Source organism: Protopterus annectens, chromosome 1.part2 (genome assembly GCF_019279795.1).
Source record: "Protopterus annectens isolate FY-2018-M chromosome 1.part2, PAN1.0, whole genome shotgun sequence".
NCBI classification, from domain to species: domain Eukaryota; kingdom Metazoa; phylum Chordata; order Ceratodontiformes; family Protopteridae; genus Protopterus; species Protopterus annectens.
In genome coordinates this window covers 231,848,093-231,873,826 of record NC_056727.1, presented here as the reverse complement: position 1 = coordinate 231,873,826, position 25,734 = coordinate 231,848,093, and the positions used below count along the sequence as shown (strand labels likewise).

At 40.1% G+C, this 25,734-nt stretch overlaps 1 protein-coding gene across 2 annotated transcripts in view; it reads right to left on the bottom strand.

The window, feature by feature from the left end:
* Window positions 1-25,734, bottom strand: part of ACTR2 (actin related protein 2) — an 848,078-nt gene that overhangs the window by 460,528 nt on the left and 361,816 nt on the right. For both annotated transcript variants that reach the window (XM_044055728.1, XM_044055739.1), the window contains one exon: window positions 8,995-9,067. In XM_044055728.1, coding sequence (XP_043911663.1) covers window positions 8,995-9,067 — 73 coding nt within the window. The remainder of the gene's footprint in view (window positions 1-8,994; window positions 9,068-25,734) is intronic.

The following is a 25,734-nucleotide window of genomic DNA, read 5'->3' as shown; positions in this document are numbered from 1 at the left end:
TGTCACCTGCAGGTGTCTAGGCTAGCACAAGCTAATGTCAATATGGAAACTGACATCAAATCAGTGTTGATGGCCAACAGCACTAAGGCCAAACACCTGAAGTTGACACCCATTTATACCAGTGCCATCAACTCTGTTGGACAGTTGGTGAAAAGCTCAACAGCATCGGATGTCAGTACCGAAAGCTCCATCAAGCTTGAGGCCAGCATTAAGCTCCTTGGGGCTGGTGGATTGAAAGTCAAAGTACCACAGACTTGCAAAGGCACAGGTACCCCTCCCAGGTGCTTGTCTTGGACTTCCAGTAATGCAAAGATGTCCAGCACAGAAAGCATCAGCACCAAGATCACCAACATTAATGGCACCTTTGACATAGAAGGTGTCAAACTAAGGGGCTTGGTTCAAAGACTGAAACCACCACAAAAGTCAATGTTTCTGTCAACACTGACTGACACCTATAAAACAGATGTTGAACAGTCTTCAGTAACAGTGGAATACAGTGTCCATTAAACTTCAGAGGAAAATGGCCAAGTAAGTGCCCACGACCAACCTTGGAACAAGCAGGAGAAGGGATGAGACCCATCTTCTGCTGAGACTTCAGAGAAGCTCTCAACATCTCCATGTAATCTAAATCCAAGGTAAATGAATTTTAAGAGTATAGAAAGACATTACAGATTTGGTAGAGGATAGTCTGGAAGATCAATGCCTTTTAAACATATTATCTGGAAAGTCTCAAACAAAAAGCACACAGTACTGTAACTGAAAGCCTAATATTGCCTGCAGAGAAACCAAAATGAGAACAAGAAGAGTCTCTAGAATAGCATTTCTGGTGGGATTAGTCTTTTGAAGAGTGACAGGTCTCTCTCCATCCTTCGTGCCTTTCTCTCTTCTCTTATCCTTTTCTTTTGTTTTAAGAGAGCCCAGAGACTGTGACCCATCCTACGTATAGTAGGGGACAATCCCTGAGAAGAAGCAGAAGTAGAAACCTCCTCTTGTGTAGACCCTTCCTTATGAAACAAGTCTAACAACCAATGCATTTATTCTCTCTCCCATAGTTATAGATGCACAGAAATCTCAGAAATAGCAGTCAACCTCAAGATGATCTGGCCCAAGACAAACTACATACAGTGGATATAAAAAGTGTACACACCCCTGTTAAAATGCCAGGTTTTTGTGATATAAAAAAATGAGCCCACAATAAATCATTTCAAAACTTTTCCCACCTTTAATGTGACCTATAACCTGTACAATTCAATTGAAAAACAAATATGTTAGGGGAAAAAATATAAAAAAATAAAAAACATACAATACACTGGTTGCATAAGTGTGCACACCCTTAAACTAATACTTTGTTGTGTGTGCACATCCTTAAACTAATACTTTGTTGAAGCACCTTTTGATTTAATTACATCATTTGGTCTTCTTGGGTAGGAGTCTATCAGCATGGTACATCTTGATTTGGCAATATTTTCCCACTCTTCTTTGCAAAAGCACCCCAAATTTGTCAGATTTTGAGGGCATATCTTGTGCACATCCCTCTTCAGGTCACCCCTCAGATTTTCTATTGGATTTAGGTCTGGGCTCCGGCTGGGCCATTCCAAAACTTTAATTTTCTTCTGGCGAAGCCATACTTTTGTTGATTTGGATGTATGTTTGGGGTCATTGTCATGTTGAAAGGTGAAATTCCTCTTCATCTTTATCTTTCTAGCAGATGCCTGAAGGTTTTGGGCCAAAAGTGACTGGTATTTGGAACTGCTCATAATTCCCTCCACCTTGACTAAAGCCCCAACTCAAGAAAGGCAACTCCAAAGCATGATACAGCCACCACCATACTTCACCATGGGGATGGTGTACTTTTGGGGATGTGTAGTATTGTTTTTGTGCCAAATGGACCTTTTGGAATTGTGGCCAAAAAGTTCACCCTCGGTCTCATCAGACCATAACGCATTTTCCCACATGCTTTTGGGAGACTTGATGTACTGTTTTGCAAATTTTAGCCGGGCCTGGATGCTTTTCTGTGTAACCTTGCAACCCTACTCCATAGTCCAGACACTGGGAGAATACGTCAGATTGTTGTCACATGTAGTACACAACCAGTACTCGCCAGAAATTCCTGCAGCTCCTTCAGTGTTGCTGTAGGTCTCTTGGCAGCCTCCCTGACCAGTTTTCATCTTGTCTTAATCAATTTTGGAGGATGTCCAGTTCTTTGCAACGTCACTGTTGTCCCATATTTTCTCCACTTTTTGATGACTGTCTTTACTGTGTTCCATGGTATATCCAATGCTGTGGAAATTGTTTTGCACCCTTCCCCTGACTGATACCTTTCAATAATGAGATCCTTTTGATGCTTTTTAAGTTCTCTCTGCGAACCATGGCTTTTGCTGTAGCGGGCAACTGAGTAAATGTCAAGAAAATCCTACTAGGACAGCTGAACTTTATTTGGGGTTAATCAGAGTCTCTTTAATTGGTGGCAGGTGTGTACCCAAGACGACCAATTGCCATAATTAAATCAAAAGATGCTTCAACAAAGTATTAGTTTAAGGGTGTGTACACTTACGCAACCAGTGTATTGCATGTTTTGTATTTTTTATATTTTTTCCCCTAACAGATTTGTTTTTTCAGTTGAATTGTACAAGTTATAGGTCACATTAAAGGTGGGAAAAGTTTTGAAATGATTTATTGTGGTCTCATTTTTTTACATCACAAAAACCTGGCATTTTGACAGGGGTATGTAAACTTTATATATCCACTGTAAACTGTACCTGCACCTGGGGAGGGCTTTTGGGCCAACATTTAGCACGTTTTCTAAAGCCTAAACCTTTTCCATCTATAACTGCACTAAGTTAAAACTCGGCACACTTAAAGGCAATCCACAGTAATCATAGCATCTTTTTAACAAATGCTAGCATACAACTGTGCAACAAGTTCTAGTCACTCCCGTGAGATGTAAAAGAATTACACAAAATGAGAATCATGATGAAACTCTGAATATAAAAAAAATTCAAACACGGCCCATGGCCCTTTTCTCTAGAAAAGATCTCACTGAATAGGAAAACAAATCTAGAGAAGAAGTCACAGCACAGTCTTATGGATAAGGGTAGGAGATTGCGCCTGGGAAAGCTCTAGATAACTATCAGCATTAATAATACTGGTTTAAGACTGGACATCAATATTTTAGAGATACAGTCTGAAAATGGACATTTCAGCTCTACAGTTACATTTATAAGATGTACAACTTAAAGTGAAGAGAGAAGCACTAAGCTACACAAAAAAAGTAAGTCATGTACTCACTATAACATTCCATCAGAGTTGTTGAACTTCATTTGTCTTCAACCTGTGGGTACTCTGACCCGGCACTGATCCGATTCGGCCACCTTTTCAGCATCTGATCTGAGCTCCAAGCTCCTCCCCTACCCATAATGCCCCTGTCTCCCTCCTCCCTTCAGATCGAGTTTGCTGCCCACCATAGCATCCCAGTCTGATCCAAAATCTTATCCCATGACAAGGATCTCCCTAAGCAAGCAGAGGAGAATAAAGGCATACTCATATGGTGACCATTCCTCTTCTGGCCAGACCACCACACAGCCTACACAAGGCAGGGGGAAGAGGGAGGGATGGCTGAAGACAAATGAACAGCAACAACTCAGATGGAACATTATGGTGAGTACATAAATTCTTCATCTTAAGTTGGTGTCGTCATTTGCTCTTCAACCTGTGGAACAAATTTCCCAGCTACTAAACACCTGGGAGGCCCTCATGGAAGGATATTCTGGAGCATGGCAGAGCCAAACGATGCCCTGCTCCTGGATAAAATGTCCAATTTGTAATGTGAGATGAAAGTATGTGAAGAAGCCCAAGTAGCCGTAGAACAAATATCATCCAGAGAAACACTGGACTAGAAGGCAGCTGAAGTAGCCACAGATCTAGTAAAATGCACCCTAATATGACCTGGCGGGGTTAAACCTCTAGCTGAATATGCCATGGTAATGCACTGGGAAATCCAGCAGGCAATGGTGACCTTCGGCACTGGTTTCCCTAAAAAGGGCTTGGAATAGGAAACGAAAAGTTGGTCAGACTTACGAAATTACTTACTCCTATTCAGGTAAAAACATAACTGTCTGTGCACATCCAGCAAGTGGAGTTTGTTCTCTCCCTTATTTTAAAAACTTGGAAAGAAAACCAGGAGATTAATCACTTGATTAATATTGACTTCCAAAGCTACTTTAGGAAAAAAGGATGGATTAGTATGCAAAGACACCCTGTCTTTATGAAATAGCAAATAGGGAGGCTTGACCGACAATGCTTGAAGTTCCGAAACCCTTTTGGCAGATGTAATGGCAACCAAGAAAGCCACCATCCAGGACAAAAACTGCAAGTCCACTGAGGCTGCAGGCTCAAAGGGGGGTGAGACCAAAGCTTGCAGAACTAGCGCGAGATCCCAGGGAGGCTCTGGGTCCTTAACCAGTGGCCGAAGTAAGAAGGTGCCTTTCAAAAAAGGCTTTACAAAGCTTAAAAGAAGGTCGAGAAGCCATATTAATCGCCTACATGAAAGTTGGATATAGTTGCCAATTGGATCTTGACCATAGAAGAACTGGCACCTTGCTGAAAAACACTTGCTAAAAATTCTAAAAATGCCTGAACTGGAACAGTGAAGGGATATGATCATGCTGAGAAGACCAAATAGAAAAACGTATCCACTTACTGGAATAAACCTTCCTAGTAGAAGATTTATGAGCTGCCACCAAAATTCTTTTGATTGGTGAGGACAACCCGAGAGTCCTGACTATCATGGGAACCAGAGCAGCCAAGCAGTGAGCTTTAGACTGAGCAGGTCTGGATGGGGGATGCCTGAGAGACGAGATCCAGAATCAGATCCAATGTCCAGGGCAGACACACAGCATGAGACAACAGACAGGGGAACCATATTTGATGCCAGAATGGAGAAATGAGGATGACACAGTTCCCCAGTCTGTGAGCTTTCCAAAGACATTTCGGTATTAGGGGCAGAGAAGGATATGCATACAGAAGACCGGAGGGCCAAGCATGAACCAGAGCATCTCTGGGGGCTTCCCCCTAAGGGGCGGAGGTTCAGAGCGAAAAACTCACTACACTTCGCGTTGGAAGGAGAGGCGAAGAGATCGCAGCAGGATGCTGATATGCAATTGAGTCTCATAGGTGGACCACGGACCTTGGACAGTCCTTCCTAAGCTGTGCACCCCCCCAGTACCCAAAAGGGGAAGGAGAAGAAAAGGACCACTCAGGAGAAGATCCGGGGAACAAATCCACCACAGAAGAGAGTCCCTGCACAACAGAGATGCTCGAACAGGGTGAGACAATGGCAGATCTAGCATGGACCACTGAACCACAAGAGTCCATTGAAGTACCCGCATGGGTAGTTGAGCCATGGGTAAGAGAGTGATCGTGGCCGCCATGGACCCTAATGCCCGTAATACCAATTCCGCCATCTGCAATTGAGCTTGAAGGATACAGCAGACATGTAGTTTCAGAGACTGGATTCTCTCTGAGGTTAGGAAGCTCTTGGTTTGAATCATGCCCAACCGAGCTTCGATGAAATCTAACACTTGAACCAGGGCCAGTAAAGATTTGTGGAGATTGGCGGTTATGCACAACTGGTGGGCTAAGTGAAGCAGGGAATCCCTTGCTTGGCAGAGATGATGCCTGGAAGGGGCAGCCAGCCATCCAGGTAGTGGAAGACCTGGAATCCTTGTAGTCTCAGGTGAGCCGCTACCACTGTCATTACATTGGTGAACACTCTGGGGGCTGTGGTGAGACCAAAGTGGAAAGCTCTGAACTGGCAAGGACTGGCCCTCAGCCGGAAGCAGAGAAACCTTCGAGAGTGCATGTCCATTTTGATGTGGCATTACACATCCTGAAGGTAGACAGAGTACATCCAATCGCTCTCCTGCAGAAAAGGCAGGATCGATTGAAGAGTGACCATCCGGAATTTTGTCTTGGCAACTGACAGAATTAGAATGGAGAGATCAAGAATGGGTCTTAAGTCGCCCGTCTTCTTTGGCACCAAAAAGAATCTGGAATAAATGCCTAATCCGGTCTGGTCTGAGGGGACGGGTTGGATGACATGCTTTTCTAGCAGCTTTGCAATTTCCAGCGCTGCTTCCTCCCTCTGTGTGGGTGGAACGTCCGGGAGTTGTTTGGGCAGAAGAGGTGATTGGTTGAAAGGGATAGAAGAGAAAGACATTTATGTAAAAGGAAGATAGAAACTCACAAAAAATTCAGTCACTTACCCAAAAGAAGCTTAGAGCAGCGGATCATGATACTTATGCTAGCTCGGCAAATGAGATCTGAAGAGAGGAGGGAGACAGGAGCATTATGGTTAGGGGGAGGAGCTTGGAGCTCAGATCAGATGCTGAAAAGGTGGCCAAGTCTGATCAGTGCCAGATCAGAGTACCCACAGGTTGTAGACCAAATGTAGACAACAACTTTAGCTCAAGAGTTTACATAATGAAATGTACTAAACTGCAAATTAGTTACAAGTCACAACTATGTCAACTGTTTTTTTTGTTATCTAATAGATTAATTGGAAAAAAAAAGTTAAGTGGTAGCAAATTTAAAAGTGGCAAGTGGAATCAACAGGGAGAGCAAAGCAACAGTGAAATGTCTTAACTTAAGGTGGGCAAGCAGGACAAGTCCCAGACCAACTGGAGACAGAGTTCCGAATGTGATTGAGGAAGGCATCCTAGGCCTTAGGAAATAAAATGGAGAAGGTATTCCCTGAGCAAACAAGCACTTTTATCTAAAACCAGGTCCCCTTAATCATGGGATCTTCTGGAATAAACCGTACATTTGTGGAATAATTTGGATGGGAGTTGTCGCACTTAAGGATTTTACACACTACTACTTATTTATGGACATCATGAAAATAGGCTGATACAATACGTAACAGTAGGATTAAATAACAGATTTCACTAGAAAGTGTACAGGGAAGAGGTTTTTGTAAGAGGGTGGGACATTATATTTTGGTTAAGGTGGTTGAAGAATTCCTGTTAGAGTGGGAAAGCGATTGTCAGGCAGACGGAGATGGGGAATTTTTCTACATGAGAAAGGAGTTGGATTAATGGATCAAGCTCCTTGCTGATGACACCAGTCTAGAGTACAGGGAGTTTCTGATGCAAGTAAAAGACTGGCAAGGGACCTGAAAAAGCTGGGAACAAGTTGTGACACATGGACATTCTACTTTAATCTCTGAAGTGTATGGTGATGCACCTGGTGAAATACAGACTATGGTTACAATACATATATTGGAAGGAGTCTGGGGGGGATAATCTCACAGAACCTGCAGCATTGCTAGTTGTGAGGAACAGAAGAATAAAGCCATGGCTGTGACTACATTTGAACAGCAGCATACTGCTTAAGAAAGCAAACAAGGGACAAGTGGAATGGGGAGTGATACACTAGCACTGGCTCAAGCATCCTGCAGGGAGTGTGATGAACTACCCAGGGTCAGGGAAAAGACAAGTGTATGCAGATAACAGGACACATGTATGGCTTTGTCAAGTACTGGTTTGTAATACAGCTAGATTTAGTACACACACACACACACACACACACACACACACACACACACACACACACACACACACACACACACACACACAAGAATGGACACATAACTAGACCAGGCTATAAGGGAAGAGTGTTAGGAATGCAAAAAAGAACAAGACTCCAAAGGGAAAAAAAACTAGGATAACCTTACACCAGGGGATAACTGGCATTCCTAACCATATGTAATATTATCACATCTATAGTGAAATTGTGGCATTAAGTGCAAGCCAAATGTTAAAGTTTATACCCAGGGAAATATAATCCATGAGCAGACAGGTAATGATGCCTCTTCTCTCCAGGCATTGCAAGGCTAAAGCTGTTATAGAAAAGTGTCATAGTGCTGTAAAGCACAAAGAAGGGCAACTAGGATAATGAGGGACACTGAAGAAAAGATTTAGTAAACAGAACCACTTTCACCGGATATAAGCAGAGACAGGAAATATAACAATGTGGGTAAACAGAAGAAAGAAAAAAAAAAGAGAGTTCAAGGAATTAGGTAGAAAAGAGATGATAGGGCAGGTAGGAGAAAGTTGTTGTTTGTCTTTTCCCGGTTTGGGGTTGCCACAGCGGAACTCCGGTCCGCTAATGATTGGCAGTAGATTTTTATGGTGCCGAGTTGCCAGCCCGACACCCAACCTTCAGCGAAGGCACACCCGTTCACGCATGTCTTTCGGAGGCCACTCAACCACGGGGAGGACATGCAGACTCCACACAGAAGGCACTCCAGCCGTGAATTGAACAGGAGAACCTCTTGCTGTGAGGCAACAACGCTACCACTGTACTTGACAAATGAATGCAACTCACCTCAACTTAGTGTTTAGGACGCACATATTTAAGATGATGATGACATACATGCAAGTAGAATCAATCACTTGCCAAAACTAGTGGCGAAAGCCATAATAGCTAGAATAAATGTTAAAAAGCCTCTGATATAAAAAGCAAGAAGAGTGACAAGAAAAAGTCAGCTGCCCTACGCTACCTGCAACATTCCAGCTGACCAAACAGTTTGCAATCTCATCCTGCCAGCAGTTTATTTCAGATTACCGCTTATGTTTATCTCAATAAATACTGAACACAAAAAGTTGCTCAACAACCATCAGAAACAAATTTAAATTGTAGAGGTATGTACTAGCGTTAAAACTAGATCTGTTAAAATGAGAATGAAATTGGTGCTAAAACAGTAATGTCAAGTGTTATGCATTTGAAAATCCTATGCAACTTAAATGATGACAAAACTAAACTACAATAAAAATTCAACATCCATTTTAGTAAAGCAGTGCAAAATAATTTCACTATACTTTTATGTCCACAAGAAAAGGATAACTATTATGCCAGCTGTATAACACAGAAACAGAGAGTGACTAAGACACAGTTACCAGGCATGACAATGTTCTTCTTCAAATTATTACTTACCTTGTGCATATAAAGTAAGAACTGCTTGAATGGCAATATATACACCAGAAAAACGATAGGTTTCAAACATCACCTTTAAAAGGAAAGACATATTAAGTTTATAAATGGATTGTTTTTCATATCCATATATCTACTCCTATACTGATTTCTGTTCAGTCTCTTATTTTCAGTAGACAGTTCACTTTGCATTCTTTGAAGAGCATATGATTACATATTACTTGCATGACTGACAGTCAAAACTGGGATAAATGGAAGTTATGTACTTACCAGAACACTAAATCCTTTCATTCATGTCCATGCGATATTACTTATAGATCCCCAAAATGCTGGTCGGATCCAACTCAGCAAAACTTATACTCCACCCTCAAGCCCCTTCAAGGATCCTTTTCACATCATACTCTAGTGGCCAAATTTACCTCAGACAGAGTTTGACTGCAACAACAAGGATTTTAATGCAATAATGTAATAACTGAAAATATCCTTCAGGTCCCAGAAATGACAGGGGAACAGTAAGTGCTGTCATATCAAACAGTCATGAATTAAAGAATCCAGCATTATGGCAAGTATACAACTTCCATATCCTATTCATCATGTCTATATGATCTGACTTAGGGGTCAGAATCCTAAGCTACCTAAACTCTTTGATGGCATCATGACAGGAGATGACACAATCTTGCTCTGGAAATGGAATTCAATTTGCAGTTCTTAATGATAGTATGCACAGGTGACAAGGTTGCTGTTACAAAAATTTCCTCTATTACGGAGCACCTGAAGAAGGCTGTAAAGATAGCCACTGACCTAGTGGAATGAGTTTTTGGTCTGCCCAGCAAAGGACTCTTATGGGTTGAGTATATATAAAGAAATAGCAGTCAGAAGCCACCTAAAAAAAGCAGTCTGGATACACAGAAACTTAGCTTATTAACTACGACTGAATTTAAAAGCTGTACATCTTTCCTGAAGGTTTTGGTGATATAAAGCTAAAACTAGAGTTGCCTATGAACATTCAAGTGAATGAGAATATATTCTCCTTTACTGATATGATTTAGGAAAAAGACTGTCAGATGAAGAGGCTGCACTATGGTTGCCTTGGAAGCCACCTTGAGTAAAAGGATGGTTTATACAAATGGAAATGTAGTCTTTGTGGAAGACTAAATAAAGGAACAGCTGAAGAGAATGCATGACGCTCAGACACCCTTCTCAAGGAAGATCTGGCCAGAAGAAACAGTTTTCCATGAAAAGTATCAACTAGGCTACATAAGCTAGTTCAAATGAAGGTTGTATCAAGGCCTCTAACAGAAAATAGAGATCCAAAGAAGCAACTGGTTCTCAAACTGGCAGCCTGAGAAGGAAAATTCCTTTTAGGAAGGATTTACAAAGTTTATGTGTCGCCAGACAGCATTCTTCTAGACCCATGTGAAAGTTAGAAATGGCTGCTAATTAGACCTTTATAGAGGAGAAACTGGACCCTGAATTACACATACATGCTAGGAAATTAAGGGCATCTAGGACAGGGGCTGAAAAGTGGTGAATGTTTTGCAAAAATGCCCAAATAATCATTTTCACTTCCTGTGATACAATTTGCAACTGGATTCTTGATGGGAAGCAGACAAAATCCTAGCCACACTAGATAAAGGAAATGGATCTGTTTGGTCATCACTGGAACTGGAGGAACCAAGCGATTACTTAGAGGTTGAGAGGGTCTATGTGAGGCTTCCTTGAAACGTGAGAAAAGCAGATCCTGTGTTGGTTCTAATAAAAGGGGGGGGGGGGGTCTCCGAGATGAGGTTTGAGAAGGGAAAGCCAGATATGACTGGACCACAAAGGAGAAATCAGAAGTAATGATGAAAAATCACACAGAAGTCTGAGGGGACATAGTTTGACCAGAGCATTCCTCGGGGATTGTCCTTGTGTTGAGATCATGGAAAAATACTTTGCACTTTCTTTTGAAACAAAGATCATAGCAAGGTTGGCTCCAGTAATGCAACATCTACTGTGCTGCCACTGGATTGAGAGACTGTGTCTAAACTACTGGGGTCAATCTGTTCCAGGAAAAGCACTAGAAGAGGCGATGTAGGGCCAGCCCTCTCCAGCTTTGGAACTTAAGGGGATGGGAGGATTCCTTTCTCGATCCATGCATTCAGTAAAGTCCTAATCAAGTGATCCAAATCTGCCTCTGAAGTTCTCTTGCAGGACCTGAAGAGCCAAAAAGATGTAAAGAAAGGTGGAAGAGCAGGGTTCTTCGACAACTCCCTCTCGCACGAAATCTGGCATAGATAAGCGAAACTGTTTTGTTTACAAAAATGAACTATGCTTCATTTTTTTACATTAAATCTGAGACTATTGTCCTTGTCCCAATTTTTAACCTGGTCTAACCCATGTTGAAGCAATTGAGCCATTTGCAGACTGACCACCACCACCCAATTTACAGTTGTCTGCAAACTTAGTTAACCTTAGTCCAGGACTGCTGGTCCGAAGAGCTGACAAACAGATGCAAATAAGGAGAGTGTCCAAAACAGAGTCATGCGATACACCACCAGGAACTTTTTTTCGCTTTCAAAAGTAGCAGCTGTGATTCAAACTATATGGGTTCTCTCACCCAGTCCGATAGCTATTCGCCACACAGTACATGAATTTATATTCAGATTTATAAGTCTATCAATAATGCCTGCATGGGCAAGTGTCAAAAGCTTTGGCCAGGTATAAAGATATGCTGTACTGCATAACCACCATCAACTGCTTCAGTTACTTTTTCAAATAAACTAATGAGATTAAAGAGGCAGGACCCTTCTTTGGCAAAGCCAAATTGAGGAACCAGGGTTAAGAGATTTTTAATGTACAGATTTAAAAAATCCAAGATAATGTTCTCCACTGCTTTACACATCAGGTTAATTAGACTAATGGGTCTACAGATACCAGGGTCAGTGGTTGTCCACCATTGTGTAATGACATTGCAATGGCTGTTTTAGAGGCTTCAGGAATATAACCAGTGGAGAGGTTTAGATTAAACATGTTAACTATGAGTTCAGAAGGGCTATATTTGGCACTGATAATCAGCAACTTGGTATGTTATAAGGGCTTATGGATGAAATACTTAGTTTTTGAGAGGGCTGAAATAACTTGCTCCATAATAATAAAAGGGAGTGGCTGGGATTGTTTACAGACAAGTTTCATTCATTAGCAACAGTTCCATTATTCAGACATCCTTGATATCAGTTATATTATTTGCAAACAGTTTTGATTAAAAATAATCAATACGGGCTGTATACAAAAGAAAAAAATATTTTTGTTTGAATTAAAGGAAATATGTACAATACAATATCATCAGTATGCATAGACTGTCAGGTCTTGAGTAATAATACACTTTACAATAAAGACCTGTTCAAAATCTAGGACATAGTAAGGTTAAGTCAGACTACATTAAAGAAAGGAAAGAGGGGAGGAAGCACAAGGAAGATGAAGGAAATGATTTGACAGAAGAGAGTATAAATACATTAAGTTTTGCGAATCAGAGTTATGGCATGAATTCATTACTGCTATATTAGTATCAGTATAACCAGGGTGGTGCAAGTGCACAGCCACTTAGCTATCAGGTGTTGCTTCAGTTGGCTTTAAGTCTGATCTTAAGTGGAGTGGTATGGTATTCCAGTTATTAGCAATGCAGTGTAAATACAGCGAATATCCTGCATTGTTGTTACGTTATGGAGAGTAATGATTTGTCAGTGAAGTGTAGAGGTCCTCTCAGTAGTGTAAGATTAAATGATAAAAATTGGAATTTTTCTGGGTTGTGTAGTACTTTGAAAACTGTAATTGTGAGTTCAATAAAAATTTTGTTCAAGCCAGTTAAGTGATCTATATTGTGGTTATTTGTGAATTCAGCTACTTTATTGTAGCACTATTCAAGTTTGGCTGGCAGAGAGGAGTTGAGCTTGATTGGGAAAAGAGAGGCATATGATAGTGTGGTTAGTAGAAATGCAGTGGCTATGTTTTGCCTGGCAAGTAAGTAAGGTAGTAACTCTATACAGACAGCCTACCTTTAGTTGCATCTTTGTTATGGCTTGCTTAAGGTGGAGGTCAAATTCCAGGTGGTCATCTAGAATCACGCCTAGTAGTTTATTTTTTCAGACTCAGTTGTTGCGAGTTGCTGAGCCAAGCTTCTATATAGGAGGATGATTTCTGAGTTGGCATTTGGAGAATTGGCAGTGTCATACTAGAACATATTATGGAGTCAACAGTGTATTGTACTATGGTGGCTTCCAACTGCTGAGTTTAGGTTGTTGACAAACAGTGGTCCTAGGCTGGAGCCTTGTGGGACCTCTGACAGATATAGGAAGAAAAGAGAAGAAATCATCTTGCTATTTCACTGCTTAAGACTTGTTAGTGAGGTAATTAAGAAACCAGTCAAGTGAGGAGGATGGCAATCCAAACAGTCCATAGGAAGTGAGGTTAGTTGGAAACATTTGATGACTTACGTGTCAAGTGCCTTGGATAGATACAGAAAAAGGGCTGAAGTTAGAAGCCCCAAAATTCTACTGCAGTTTATTACATCTGTGAACCTTAAAAGGGATGAGATTAGGTCTCTGAAACCATACTGTAAGGGAGAGAAGATGCTATGAAAAGTAATATATGTAATAATGTTCTGAGTGAATACATCTTTCTAAGATTTGGATAAGGGTGAGAGAATGGCGACTGGTTTATAGTTTGCTAGCTTGCTTGATGAGCCCACCTTTATGGAGGAATATTATACAAGACATTTTCCAAAAGGTAGGGACATATTTTTCACGGACAGATTGGTTTACTAGAATTGAGACAGGATATGCAAGGCTATCTGCAGCAAGTCTGAAGTATTTAGATGGAAGATGGTCAAGAGAAATGGCTGTTTTCTTAAGGGTACATAGATTAAATTGTAGATGTTGGCACTGGAGTGAGTGTGAAGGGCCGCTGTGGCTTCAGTGATTGGGATGGGGTGACTGGATTTGTAGTAGCTTTATTTAGCAGGAGGGAGGGAGGTTACTGCATCAATAAAGAGCGAGTTATATTACGAAGCAGTTATTGGTTGGGGATGGGCTGGGGGTGGGTTGATTTTCTAGGCCTAAGCAATGTATTTATGGATTTCCAGAAGTTGTTTAGATTGTTTAATGATGGATTTTATGCGTGATAGTAATTTTTGTCCTGTTTTATACATTATTGCTATTGTTTGTTTACATTATTGCAAGGATGTTTGAGACTTGGCTTGTAGGCATAACTTCTCTAAAGATGCACGAGTTGCTTTCTTGCATTTTCTTTTTTATTTTTAACCTCTTTTGGTTCTTAACGGTGCTTACTCTGCCACAGTCTTTAGAAATACTGCATTACATGTGTCTACTGCTTCATCAGCATGAAGAGTTTCAAGTGGAACCCAACTGATCTGTAGCAGGCTGGAAGTAAAAAGTTACTGAGGTTTCCGACTATGTTATAGTGATGAACCTTGTCGAGCTGTTTGAGGTGTCTGATTATGTAGGTTAGCTAATGGTTGCTTAGACTATCAGTTAGGGTACCTCTTGTGGCAACATTGTTTGAGGTGGATGTCAGAATCCAGTCCAGGACAGATTCTTTAGATGTAGCCTTGTTAACTTTAGGTAGAGTCTTGATCAATTGAAAGAAGCCATACAGCTGAACTGAATTTGTTGAACTTTCTAGGACTATCTTTTGGCAGTCTGCATTAACATCTTCTAGCAAGACAGTTTCCAGTCTTATGCTGGCAGAGATCCAGAAGAGGTTCTCTTCCAGGATTGGAATGTAATCAGGCAGTATGTATAAATGGTACTTGCGTATTATCGCAACCAGATTTTTGTGATAATACCGCTTTCTTTCCCATGGGTAATTTAAACCAGAAATGTATGCAGAATCACACAGGCAATGTTATCTTTAAAAAAAAAAACTTTGTTTAGGTATGAACAACAGTGTAATATTTGAAAAATGAATATTTGCTTGAAGGTATCTTCTTCTTCTTTCGGCTGCTCCCGTTAGGGGTCACCACAGCAGATCAACTGTTTCCTTTTCTTCCTGTCCTCTGCATCTTGCTCTGTCACACCAACCACCTGCATGTCCTCTCTCACCACATCCATAAACCTTATCTTAGGCCTTCCTCTTTTCCTGTTACCTGGCAACTTCATCCTTAGCATCTTTTTCCCAATATACTCTGCATCCCTCCTCAGCACATGTCCAAACCAACGTAATCTTGCCTCTCTGGCTTTTTTCTCCAAACCTTCTAACCCGAGCAGACCCTCTAATATACTTATTCCTAATCCTGTCCATCCTCATCACACCCAGTGCAAATCTTAACATCTTCAACTCTGCCACGTCAAGCTCCAACTCCTGCCTTTTTGTCAATGCCACTGTCTCCAACCCGTATAACATAGCTGGTCTAACTACCCTCTTGCAGACCTTCCTTGCTTGAAGGTATGCCGTTCCCAAAATCATGTCACTCATACTACATTTCCAAGTCCTGTTATGTGTTAGGCACGTTCCAAACAGTAAACCAGCGACTGAACAATCCACAAGTATGCTGCCATAAAACATCCACTAAACAGTCCAACAACAGTAAGCAGTATCCACAAGGATAACACCATCTGAATCCAAAATATAAACCATTATTGTCAACGACTCCAAAAAAATGATTATCGGACTACCACTTAACAGAACAGCATCACTGTACAAGTATTTTATAAAGTGTGCACATACATATTTGCTTACTTATTCTCCTTAACTTCAGTTCTATTCAACAGTTTGCAACAATAAATCCAACAATTTACCAAAAAATGATTTGCAGGTCTCCATGCCTTATTCTCTGAAGAAAATACTGTACACTTATAAGTAATCCACGTTGCAGGACAGCAGAAGTTCAACTAAACATTTCCCAGGTGTCCATCTTTCATTTCCTGCGGCACAACAGCAGTGTGACCAACTTTACAGTACGTAGTTTAAGATTCACTTCTCCACGTTGATTTACCTTACCAAATGTAAGGACAAACTAAGTCATACCCACTGAAAACATCAAATTCCACCTTAACTTACTCCCACTATCTGGTTTTAGGCAAACAAACGCATTACCGCAACCGCAGAAATCTGGTTGCAATACTATGCAAGTAAGTTTGTGAGTATTTAGTTTGAGGAGTGAGATGAGAAGTGCAGCACTGTGAAAGTGGCTACTGTATCATGGTAAGTGGAGAAGTCTAAAATATTTCCATAAAAAATTGTAACTCCACCTGCCTTTTAATTGGTTCTATCTAGTCTAAGTATATTATGAACTGGTGGAAGTATTTCTGTATCTTGGATAAATGGCTTTAACCAGGTTTCTATGAATATGAACAGGTCAGAGGAGTAGTGGCCTATATAGGCATGAACTTTTTGTTTGAGACACTTCTTAGGTTACTGTGTAGTATTAAATCCTAGCTGGTTGGACAGGTAGCCTATTGCTGTTTCAGGATGTGCGAGGGATGATTTGGAGGGATCTAGGAATAGATGAGTGGGTCCGGGATTGCAAATATATACCCTCCCAGTATCACTGTCCTTTTAGCAATGTGGCTACTGAAAAGCCACTTACAACTGGGCTTTTGTTGATGGACTATTTTGGATGCTGGTGGAGCCTGTGCTGCTTGGTTGTACTTCAGGGTCCTAATGTAATTAAAGTCAAGTAGGCTGGAGGAGATATTAGAAAAATGTGGTATGGTATTCTGATGCAAGTATTCTGTAGTAGGTGCAAGTAACAACAGAAGATAGACTTATGGTTGAGTGTGAAAGTAGTGAGAAATGCTAATGATAGAAGATGTAGTAGCGGCATATTTGGGATTTAGAAGGACGTAGTGTGTGGTGGAAGAAATATGGAGGGATGCAGTTGCACGTGGTAGAGATTAATGGGAGGAGTGGAGTAGGGTAAAATGAGAGGAAGAATTGAGAAGTATAGTGGTTGATAGTAAAGGTATAGGGAAAGAGTGATATAAATGAGGATAAATGTCTTGGGTTTAATGGGAATTTCATCTAAAGTGTTAAGATAACTATCATGCTTGAAAGTGGACAGATGGTTCTTATAGCTAGTTATGAATTGCTAATTTGTTTTATTTATGGTGATTTGGACTTCTAGGGTGTTCAAATGTGGTGTCCCGAGGAATCTGTTGTGAAGTGGTGACATCCCTGGCAAACAATGATTCTCCCCCACAACTACCAGTAGTTCTGAAGACATGAGAGGTATTAAATCCAGGAATAGAAGGAGGGGTTTCATTGCTCTGAAGTTGGTGGCATACCTTTGTAACAAAAGCAAATCTACCTCAAGCTATCCAAATCTTCTCCTAAATTAAGTCCCCGTGTTTGTCTCATTATAGTTACATCACCTTTGAATTCACATTATACTTCACTTCCTCTAACAATAATTTAATCATTGATGGGTCTCCTCTTGCCTATAACAGAAGTAAAATCAAATCTGAATGGGTACTAGCCATCAACTCTACAAGACCCATGTGTCAAAATAATCCTGATCACGAATCAATTCGCAAATCACTTAACATTTAGCATCATAACACCACTTATGAAGCAAATATAACAACCTCTGTACTGCGTAATAAACCCATATAAAATCTAATATCAAATATCTCCCTTCTTTTAAAATCCATTAGGAATTAAGCAATGCATACAAGAGCAATAAAACATGAACTGCTTGGTCTCTTGGATACAACTGTTGCTCAGTCCTTTACATCATCTAATTCAAGCACCTAACCTATTTCACAGAAATCAAACATATCCCTAAATATTTAACTTTCATAAAGTTCCAAGCACCAAAGAAATTCTTTGTTCATCCTGTTGGAATACTCAACTATATCCAGACTATCCCTTACTTTATCTTTTATTTTATACCATTTAAAGGTACTAAAACAATCAAAATGCCATAATTTCAAGCCAAATCCTGTTCAGACATCACAGAAATGAACACCTCATCCCTAAATTATGACATTTTAACTTCCTCAAATTAGTATCAAAACATCTTATTTGCAAGTGTTACTGTCATGGGTTTAAGGTACATGGCAAATAAGATCTGCAACAACAGACATCCTTGAAGAGCCATTCTAAACAAATGAAAATAAGACAACACTTCAGATGCATCTTCACCTAAGCTGACAAGTTCAAGTAAATTGCTAGAAGTAAATACAGAAAATCTTTAGAGTACAACATCAACAGTACTTTTGAAAAATACTACTAAACTCTGTAAAATGCATTTTCTGCATCCAAAATAAGTGTTACCAATCAATTCCTGCTATCCTGCACTGCTCTTACAACTGTCTTTAAACTGTTATAAAAATCTGCCTCTTTTCTATAAACCCATAATGTCCACCTGTAATCAATGTAGGCAAATACTTGGCTAATTAACCTGAAAAAATGCACACAATTTATACAGTTAGAGTCATACGAAGAAGGTAGCCAAAGAACTAAGTACTGCAGTTGCCATCACTTGCCTCTATGGTATGGGAATCTCTCTAGTCATGATAACTTTGTCAAATAATCTAATAAGGAATCACATTTTAACTACTGTTCTACCAAACCTACAGGCAATCCATCACTTTCTAGGGTTTTACCAAATACCTTCTTTCTCAGTTTCCTACACCTCTTCAACTGTTACCAAGCTCATCAAAGCAGTCACTATCACCTCAGTAATCGGAGGAAGACCTAAATCACAAAAAATACTCCAGAATATCCATCTCAAATTTACAGCATTTTGACTCTGCCGCTAGATTCCTTTTTATAATACTTCTTTCTCGCATCCACAATCCTGCTAAAAGTATTTACAATGGCTGATGCCTCGTCTTTTTGCTAAGTTGTTCTAATATTCTGCAGAATTATAAAGAGCATCTTTAATGGATTCTCAAAAATTCTACATATTTCCAATTTATCCCGTGCAAAACCCTTGATCTTGCACAAGGAAGTTGCAATATAAAATCTGCCCAGTCTTTCACTTCTTGTTTAAATCATTCATAGCTAGCAAAGACCTTTGCTCCATAATCATATGGGCTTTTTGCCTCAGTCTTGTTGCTGAGGCCTTCAGATATCCAGCGTAATTACTTAAAAAATATCTCCAAGTAATTTAAAAACAATAAAAAAAAATCATTTACTGTGTAATGATTAACCACTCTCTTGATTCATACTCCATCTTCACCTGAGCTACATTTTCACTTCAAAAAACCTACTCTTCAAACCATGCAACTCAAATTGTTTATCCTTCAAAGTATCTCAACAACTCCTACACCACAAAGCTACAGTATAAATTTTTATTTCCTCTCCTCCTCCATGCTCAAGTCACTCCAAACAAATAAAATATCTTTGTTCGGTACTCAGCTGGACTACTTTGACTGCACTACTTTTACAATCTTAATTGTTTAAAGAAAGAAAGACAGGGCAGGCAAGGGTTAAATTGTAAATTATTATGCCAATATTTCTTCATGAGGACAACCACAATGGTACACAGATTGTATCTACTTGAAAAAAGTAAGCTGTGAGCTCCTTTGTACTGTCAAAATATTCATCATTCTCATAGTGTGCATGTCAGCTATTTGGAGCAAGGACATGAAGCACGGGTTTCACAAAGAGGGTGCTGAAGGATTTGGCTTGGACACTCAGGTGAGAACTCAACTCTACAGCTGTGCCAATGGGGAGTCTTACTAAGGACCTGGAGGAAGACAGAGAGAGAAATCCAGACCCTGGACTGAGCATGTTCCCTGTGTGCTCTTAAGGGAAATTGTGCTTGATGGAGACAGCTGCATCTAGAAATACTGAGTGTATCCATTTTTATTCCAAGTGAACATCCCTCTCTAGTGTCAGTGGTGAGGATTCAGGCTCATTGATTACTGGCCCAGAGAGGGGATGTCACAGCAACTCAAATGCAGTCAATGTTGTGGAGTGACAGGCCAGTGACTTCTCATATGAAAGAGCAACAGATGACACAGGATGAAACTGAAGAGCATGTGGAACAGGAAGATGCTCTGAACCTTTCTGTAGAATGCCTGCAGGACATGGAGGACAAAGAATGTGCCCTCAGTTTAGAAGAGTATGATCTATGAGAAGAGTTGCTTGTTTTAGTAGAGATGGACAGACATATTAAGATTATTGAATGAAATATTACAGAAACTCAAAATCCAAAAAGTTAGAAGTCTGAAAAAACAAAAACACAGTAATTTAGGTTGTTCATAAAAAATCATGTGATATAACAGCACTAGATAGGATACATTACTGTGTAGCTAAATTAACAACAGATAAATTCTTACCGCACAAACACAGGGTAATAAGGGAAAGAAAGGGGAGAAATCAAATGGCATCATGGAAGTATTGAATAGAGAAAATTATAAAGCAAATAAGACAAGAAATGTCACTGTTAGAAGAATACAGAAGAGGGAACAGATGAACAAAAATACTCAAAAACTGACAGGATAAAAGCAATACGCAGCATCAAAGCAGGTCAGGATTTATTATCCACTATCAGAAATAATAAACTCAAAATATCAGCACAAGCACAAAAACTTAGAAGATATGCAAATATAGGAAAAGCACAAAAGAAGCAATTTACTAATGACCCAAAAAAGTTTTATAGAGAACTGGGAACCAAGACAAAATGAATTGAACTACCACCAAAAAAAAGAAATAGATACATTTTAGAGAAATATCTATGAAGATCCTGTGGAACATAAAGATACTGAATGGATAGAAGTAGTAAAATAATAAGAAGCTCAAATGTAAGGGATATGAAATGGAATGAAGTTACAGTCAGAGAAATTGAAACAAAGTTGAGAAAAGCTCCTAATTGGAAAACCCCAGGCCCACATGCAGTATGTAGCTTCTGGCTAAAAGTATTAACGTCTTTACATGAAGATTTAACGACGAGTATGAACTCTGACTACAAAATCACACAAGCACATTCAAAGTCCTTCTTAGATCACACTTCTTTGCTAGCCCTCTCTGCAACTGCAAAGACCACCCCTGAATCCTCACTGCCTTGTAGGCAGACTAGCCGCTGAAGCCTTCAATGGATTCAGCATACTGTCACCTGCAATGTACTGCTTGTAAATATGGTAAATATCGACCTACTCCCGAGTATCTTATTTACACAGAGTGTAATGTTATTGTAGACATGTAACCTGTTATTGTAGACATGTAACCTGACTGTACGATGTGATTGTTTTGCATTTAACTGTTTTTTTACCTGTATGCTAACTTTCTTGTTATCGATAGTATGTATTCACACTGTTACTTCTTTGGAGCTTTTCTCCCCAGGACTCCACTGAAAATGGACACCTGTTGTCCAGTTGGACTTATCCTGGTAAAAGAAATGTTAAAGGAGAACAATGGGTTTCTATACAGCATTCCTCAACTTCTCAGTCCTTTTGCTCCCTGTTTACAGTTCCCTCCATAAAGCAACAACATTGAGGCGTTTAAAATATTTCTAATTCACCCTATTTCTCTAATCGGAACATACCTTAGTATAGTGTGTATGATGGCTTCACTTACAAATACATGTTCTTGCGCTGTAGTAAAGCATGTTCGAGTCCCCTATTTAATCATGTCATTAAGGCCTGGCAGTTCAGGTACTTTTTCTAACCAGTTTCCTCCCCCAAAGTGACATCACCAAGGCCGGCCTCTCATTCTAAGTAAAACAGTGAAACCCACCCATTTTGTGATGTAACTGTTCCCTTGGCCTTCCCCTACCGGTTGAGTGCTCAAATACAGAAACTTATTTTTTAGCTTTTGTTTTCAGTACGCTGTGTTTTGGCATTGGAACAACTTGAGTACATCTCACTACAGCAGCCTTTCACTTTGCTTACTAATTAGCGAGTACGATAGTCTCTCTTTTTAAATGATTTACTTAAGTTTTATTTTTCATTATTGTGTTTGCTACGATAATCCCTGCTGTCCGTCCCTTTATTGCTTTACCTTTGCAGATAATAAAATGAATGGCTGTATAAAAAAAGACTTTAATATGAAAGCAGTTACCAGTAGATTTTTTTTCAGCATTCTGGAATATTAAAATCTTTTCCATACAGCAATTCACTTTATTATTTATATCCTATTTCCGTGGTTGTACTTGTTTTTTTATTTATTTGCAGTTGTAAACTTCTAAATTTGTTTGTCCTTTGCTGTGGCATTGTTTCTGAGTTGGTGCACGTGGTAACTGTTGCCAAAAGCAACCGTTTTCCTGTATTGCTGTTCTCTGTCCTCTGCCAATCTCTGTCCCTTTACTACTGCTTTGCTTTTATAAATAAGACAAAACGGCTGTATCAAAAAGCAATGTGGAATTTTGCAGCCTCTTTTTGATACAGCTGTTCGTTTTATTATATTTATGGCATATTCCTTTTTTCCCCTAGGCTTTGAGCACAGCAGGACTACAGCTTTATAGCACAACTATGCTTACTCTGCAACATTGCCCTAATCTCTCTTTCCCCTATCTGTGTAGCCCAGTATTCCTAGACTCATCTGCAGATACATTTTCGTGAACTGAACTTCGATTGTGCTTGCTGCAATATGTGTAAGTTATTGTGCTTGAAGCAGGGGCTCACCTAGCAGCCGTTAATTTGTTTTACTAACGGTCAGTAACTGGCATAGTGCAGAAAGGGCTGCAAATGAACTGGTGTGATTTTTTTCTTTTCGTGGTGCATCCGTGTTGAGTTGCATTTTAGTGACTCTAAGGAGAGGGCTCTGTGAGAACCAGGGAACGGCCACATGGGTGGAAGGAACGCACACTTGTTCACTTGAAGTGTAGGACGTAGTAGTCGTACATGAAGGGAAGATAGTATTAGTGCTTATATTCTCAGAACTATTGTCTCAGTATCTTGCTTATTTTATTTTAGTACTATATGTGCTCGTTATAAACGTGGACCGGTCCAGAGACCTACATCATAGCCCTCATTCCTGTTTTTACTGTTTGGGTCAAAGCAGCCTGAGTTCATTGTTGACTCCTCTTTGGTATTGGCTGTAGCTGTGGTCAGTGTATTATTCACTGGGATGTTTTCCAATGTTTCTTTTATGGGTTGTACAACACTTGTTACTGTATGTATTTTTAGGTATGAGCTGCTCTAGCCACCAGATACCACATGTGTTTTGTTGTTGTACCACAGCTACGCTTAGCAAATTGTGTCTGCAAAAAATTGAAAGGGTTTAGGATTGCATAAAAAGTGCATAATCGCTGCTGATTGGTTTTTGTCCTTCTTTCTGCAAGGCGGTAGCCTCTTGGGACATAAAAATACAGTCTCTGAAGCATAATTGGGAAGGATAAATTAGGATATGCATAAAAAAAAAAAAAAAAAAAGGGAAATGTTCTCTTCTGCTTTGCAGAAATAGTCTGTGCTTGTTTTACTTTTAGCAGTAGGAAGCAGTTACCATTTGTGCATTATAGTGCTAACTCATCCCCAGTGGGTGTAATGTATTTTCGGCTTCTCATTTTTCATATTATGCGATGGCTCATACATTGTAATGAAGTTTGGAATGACCAAGCAGGACATTTTTTAATGTGCACTGGAAAATGCTGTTTCCTGAAGCCAGTACTTCTGGTGGAAGATTAGCATGTAAAGCTTGCAAAAAGTAAGAATTCTTACAAGAACAAGGAGGGAAAAGCTTTATAATGTATGTGTTGACATTTAACTGTTATTTTGAAGCACGCCCCTGTAACTCTGAGTAAGAGGAAAAGGTCAAGGCAATAGTGTTGCTTGGTGTTCTGGTATGCATAGCAATTTTTAGAGCTGGTGCATTACCTGGGAAGTGTATGGAGTGGTTTCATCAGTTTTAAGCAATTATGATGAATGCTTTATCTGCACTGTCTACATCTCATATACCCACAATCCTCATGTTCATTTTTTACATTTCATTGTTATATAATGCATGAGATACTAAGGTTAACATTTTGGGTGAATTTGTAACAGTCTGATGGGATCATTTTCATAATTATTTATATAAGTAGCTTATGATAAGCATGTCCTTGTGCCATAACTAAAATCATTTTGGCTTTAAGACGGTATGAACATGATTTTGCATTTTGGGCTACTTACAATATCAGTAATTGTTAGTTTTTTTTTTTTTTTTATGCTGTCTGGCATAATTTTTGCTACTTAATGGTATTATGCAAACAAGTTTATTTCAGCTCTGTCATAGATATTAGGCAACCCATCATTTATGCTACCAGCTTCACTTTTTAAGTATGCTGTACGTTTTATTTATATCATTAGCCATAGGCCTTCTAGATTAGCCTGTACTTCAGAGAAGTAGATATCAAACAGATGTCCCAGGACAGAACCCTGTGGTACTCCACGTGTCACTGCTTTGAAGTCAGATTTGGAGTCTGCAACTTTTATAGGGTGGATTCTGTCAGTGAGCCAGTTGGAAACCCATCTTGTGACGTAGAGATTTATACAAAGTTTAGCTGTAATTCCAGAATGTGGGACGGTGTTGAAAGTCTTGGCGAGATCAAGTGAACCACCTTACTCTCATCTACGGCTTCGGTGACAGCCTCAGAGAAGTCGATCAGGTTCAGGAGGCATGATCTGCCTTTCACAAAGCCGAACTGGGTGGAGTACAAAGTTTGGAGGTTACCAATGTCTTTGTTTAGGAGTACCATGATGATACATTCCATGGCCTTGCAGACTAGGCTCGCCAGACTAATAGGGTGATCATTTCTGGGGTCGGTGGTGGCTCCCCCTTTGTGGAGTGGGATAAGTGTTGCTGTGCACCATTCAGTGGGCACAAAGCCTGATGTGAGGCTATGACTAAACATGGTGCTTAGGTAGGGGAGGCAGTTCATTCTGAATTTCATGTAAAATGCAGCCTGGGATTTAAAGAGTGCAGCTTTTACCTGCGTAACTGTGATTACTGCAACCATGCATTTTTCCTGTATAGATATGGGCCCTTTAGGGGGTGAGAGGCAGGTTAGGGTGGCACTGAACCTATCTGCCCGGATGTTGGCAATATCAGTTGGTTCTGTAATTTTCATGCTGCTGTGCAGCAACTCAGAGCAGATCTGGGTGTTGCCATTCAGATTACTGACATAGCTATAGAATGCTTTGTGGTTGCCCTTAGAACCAGTGGCAATTTTGTTTTCCTAGATAGTTTCTGGAGGATCTTATAAGGGATCTCAGCTTCTTACTGATTCTGACCCGGGAGCTCCTCCACTCGGGATTTTATTGTCTTTTGCAACAGTTTCTTCCTTCTGTTGTACGGTTTCTTTGTGGCAGGGACCACCCGACTACAGGATGGTTGTAACATTGCCCCACATTGGTCAGAACTCGGTCCAGTATGTTTCCAACTCTGGTGGTAGTGTACACCAAGCCATCATTAATAAAGTCCAGATAATGTGCCTGCAATTTGGAGGTAGTGTATGTTTCTTAGCCTATAGAGGTCATTCTCCCATGAATAGTGTGTTTGGTTGAATGGAGAGTGCCTACAAATAGGTCTAGGTAAGATGTAGCATTCTTGTGACATAGATGATGACCTATAGCTTGCTCAGCTATGGTCATGCACTCTACCAAGGTTATTTGCATGTAGGTAAACACCAGGGTGTCAGCCTGTTTGAAAAACATTGAAGAATACTTGCTGCTAATGAAGATTCAGACATTTCCACTTTGTGTCCCACTCTCTAGTGCTTCATGGTCTACATGTGTGCAAGGCAATGTAGCCTTGCACTGACAGAGTAAATTCTGTGGCTTTAAACCATGTCTGTGTAATGTCACAAATCCGATGTTT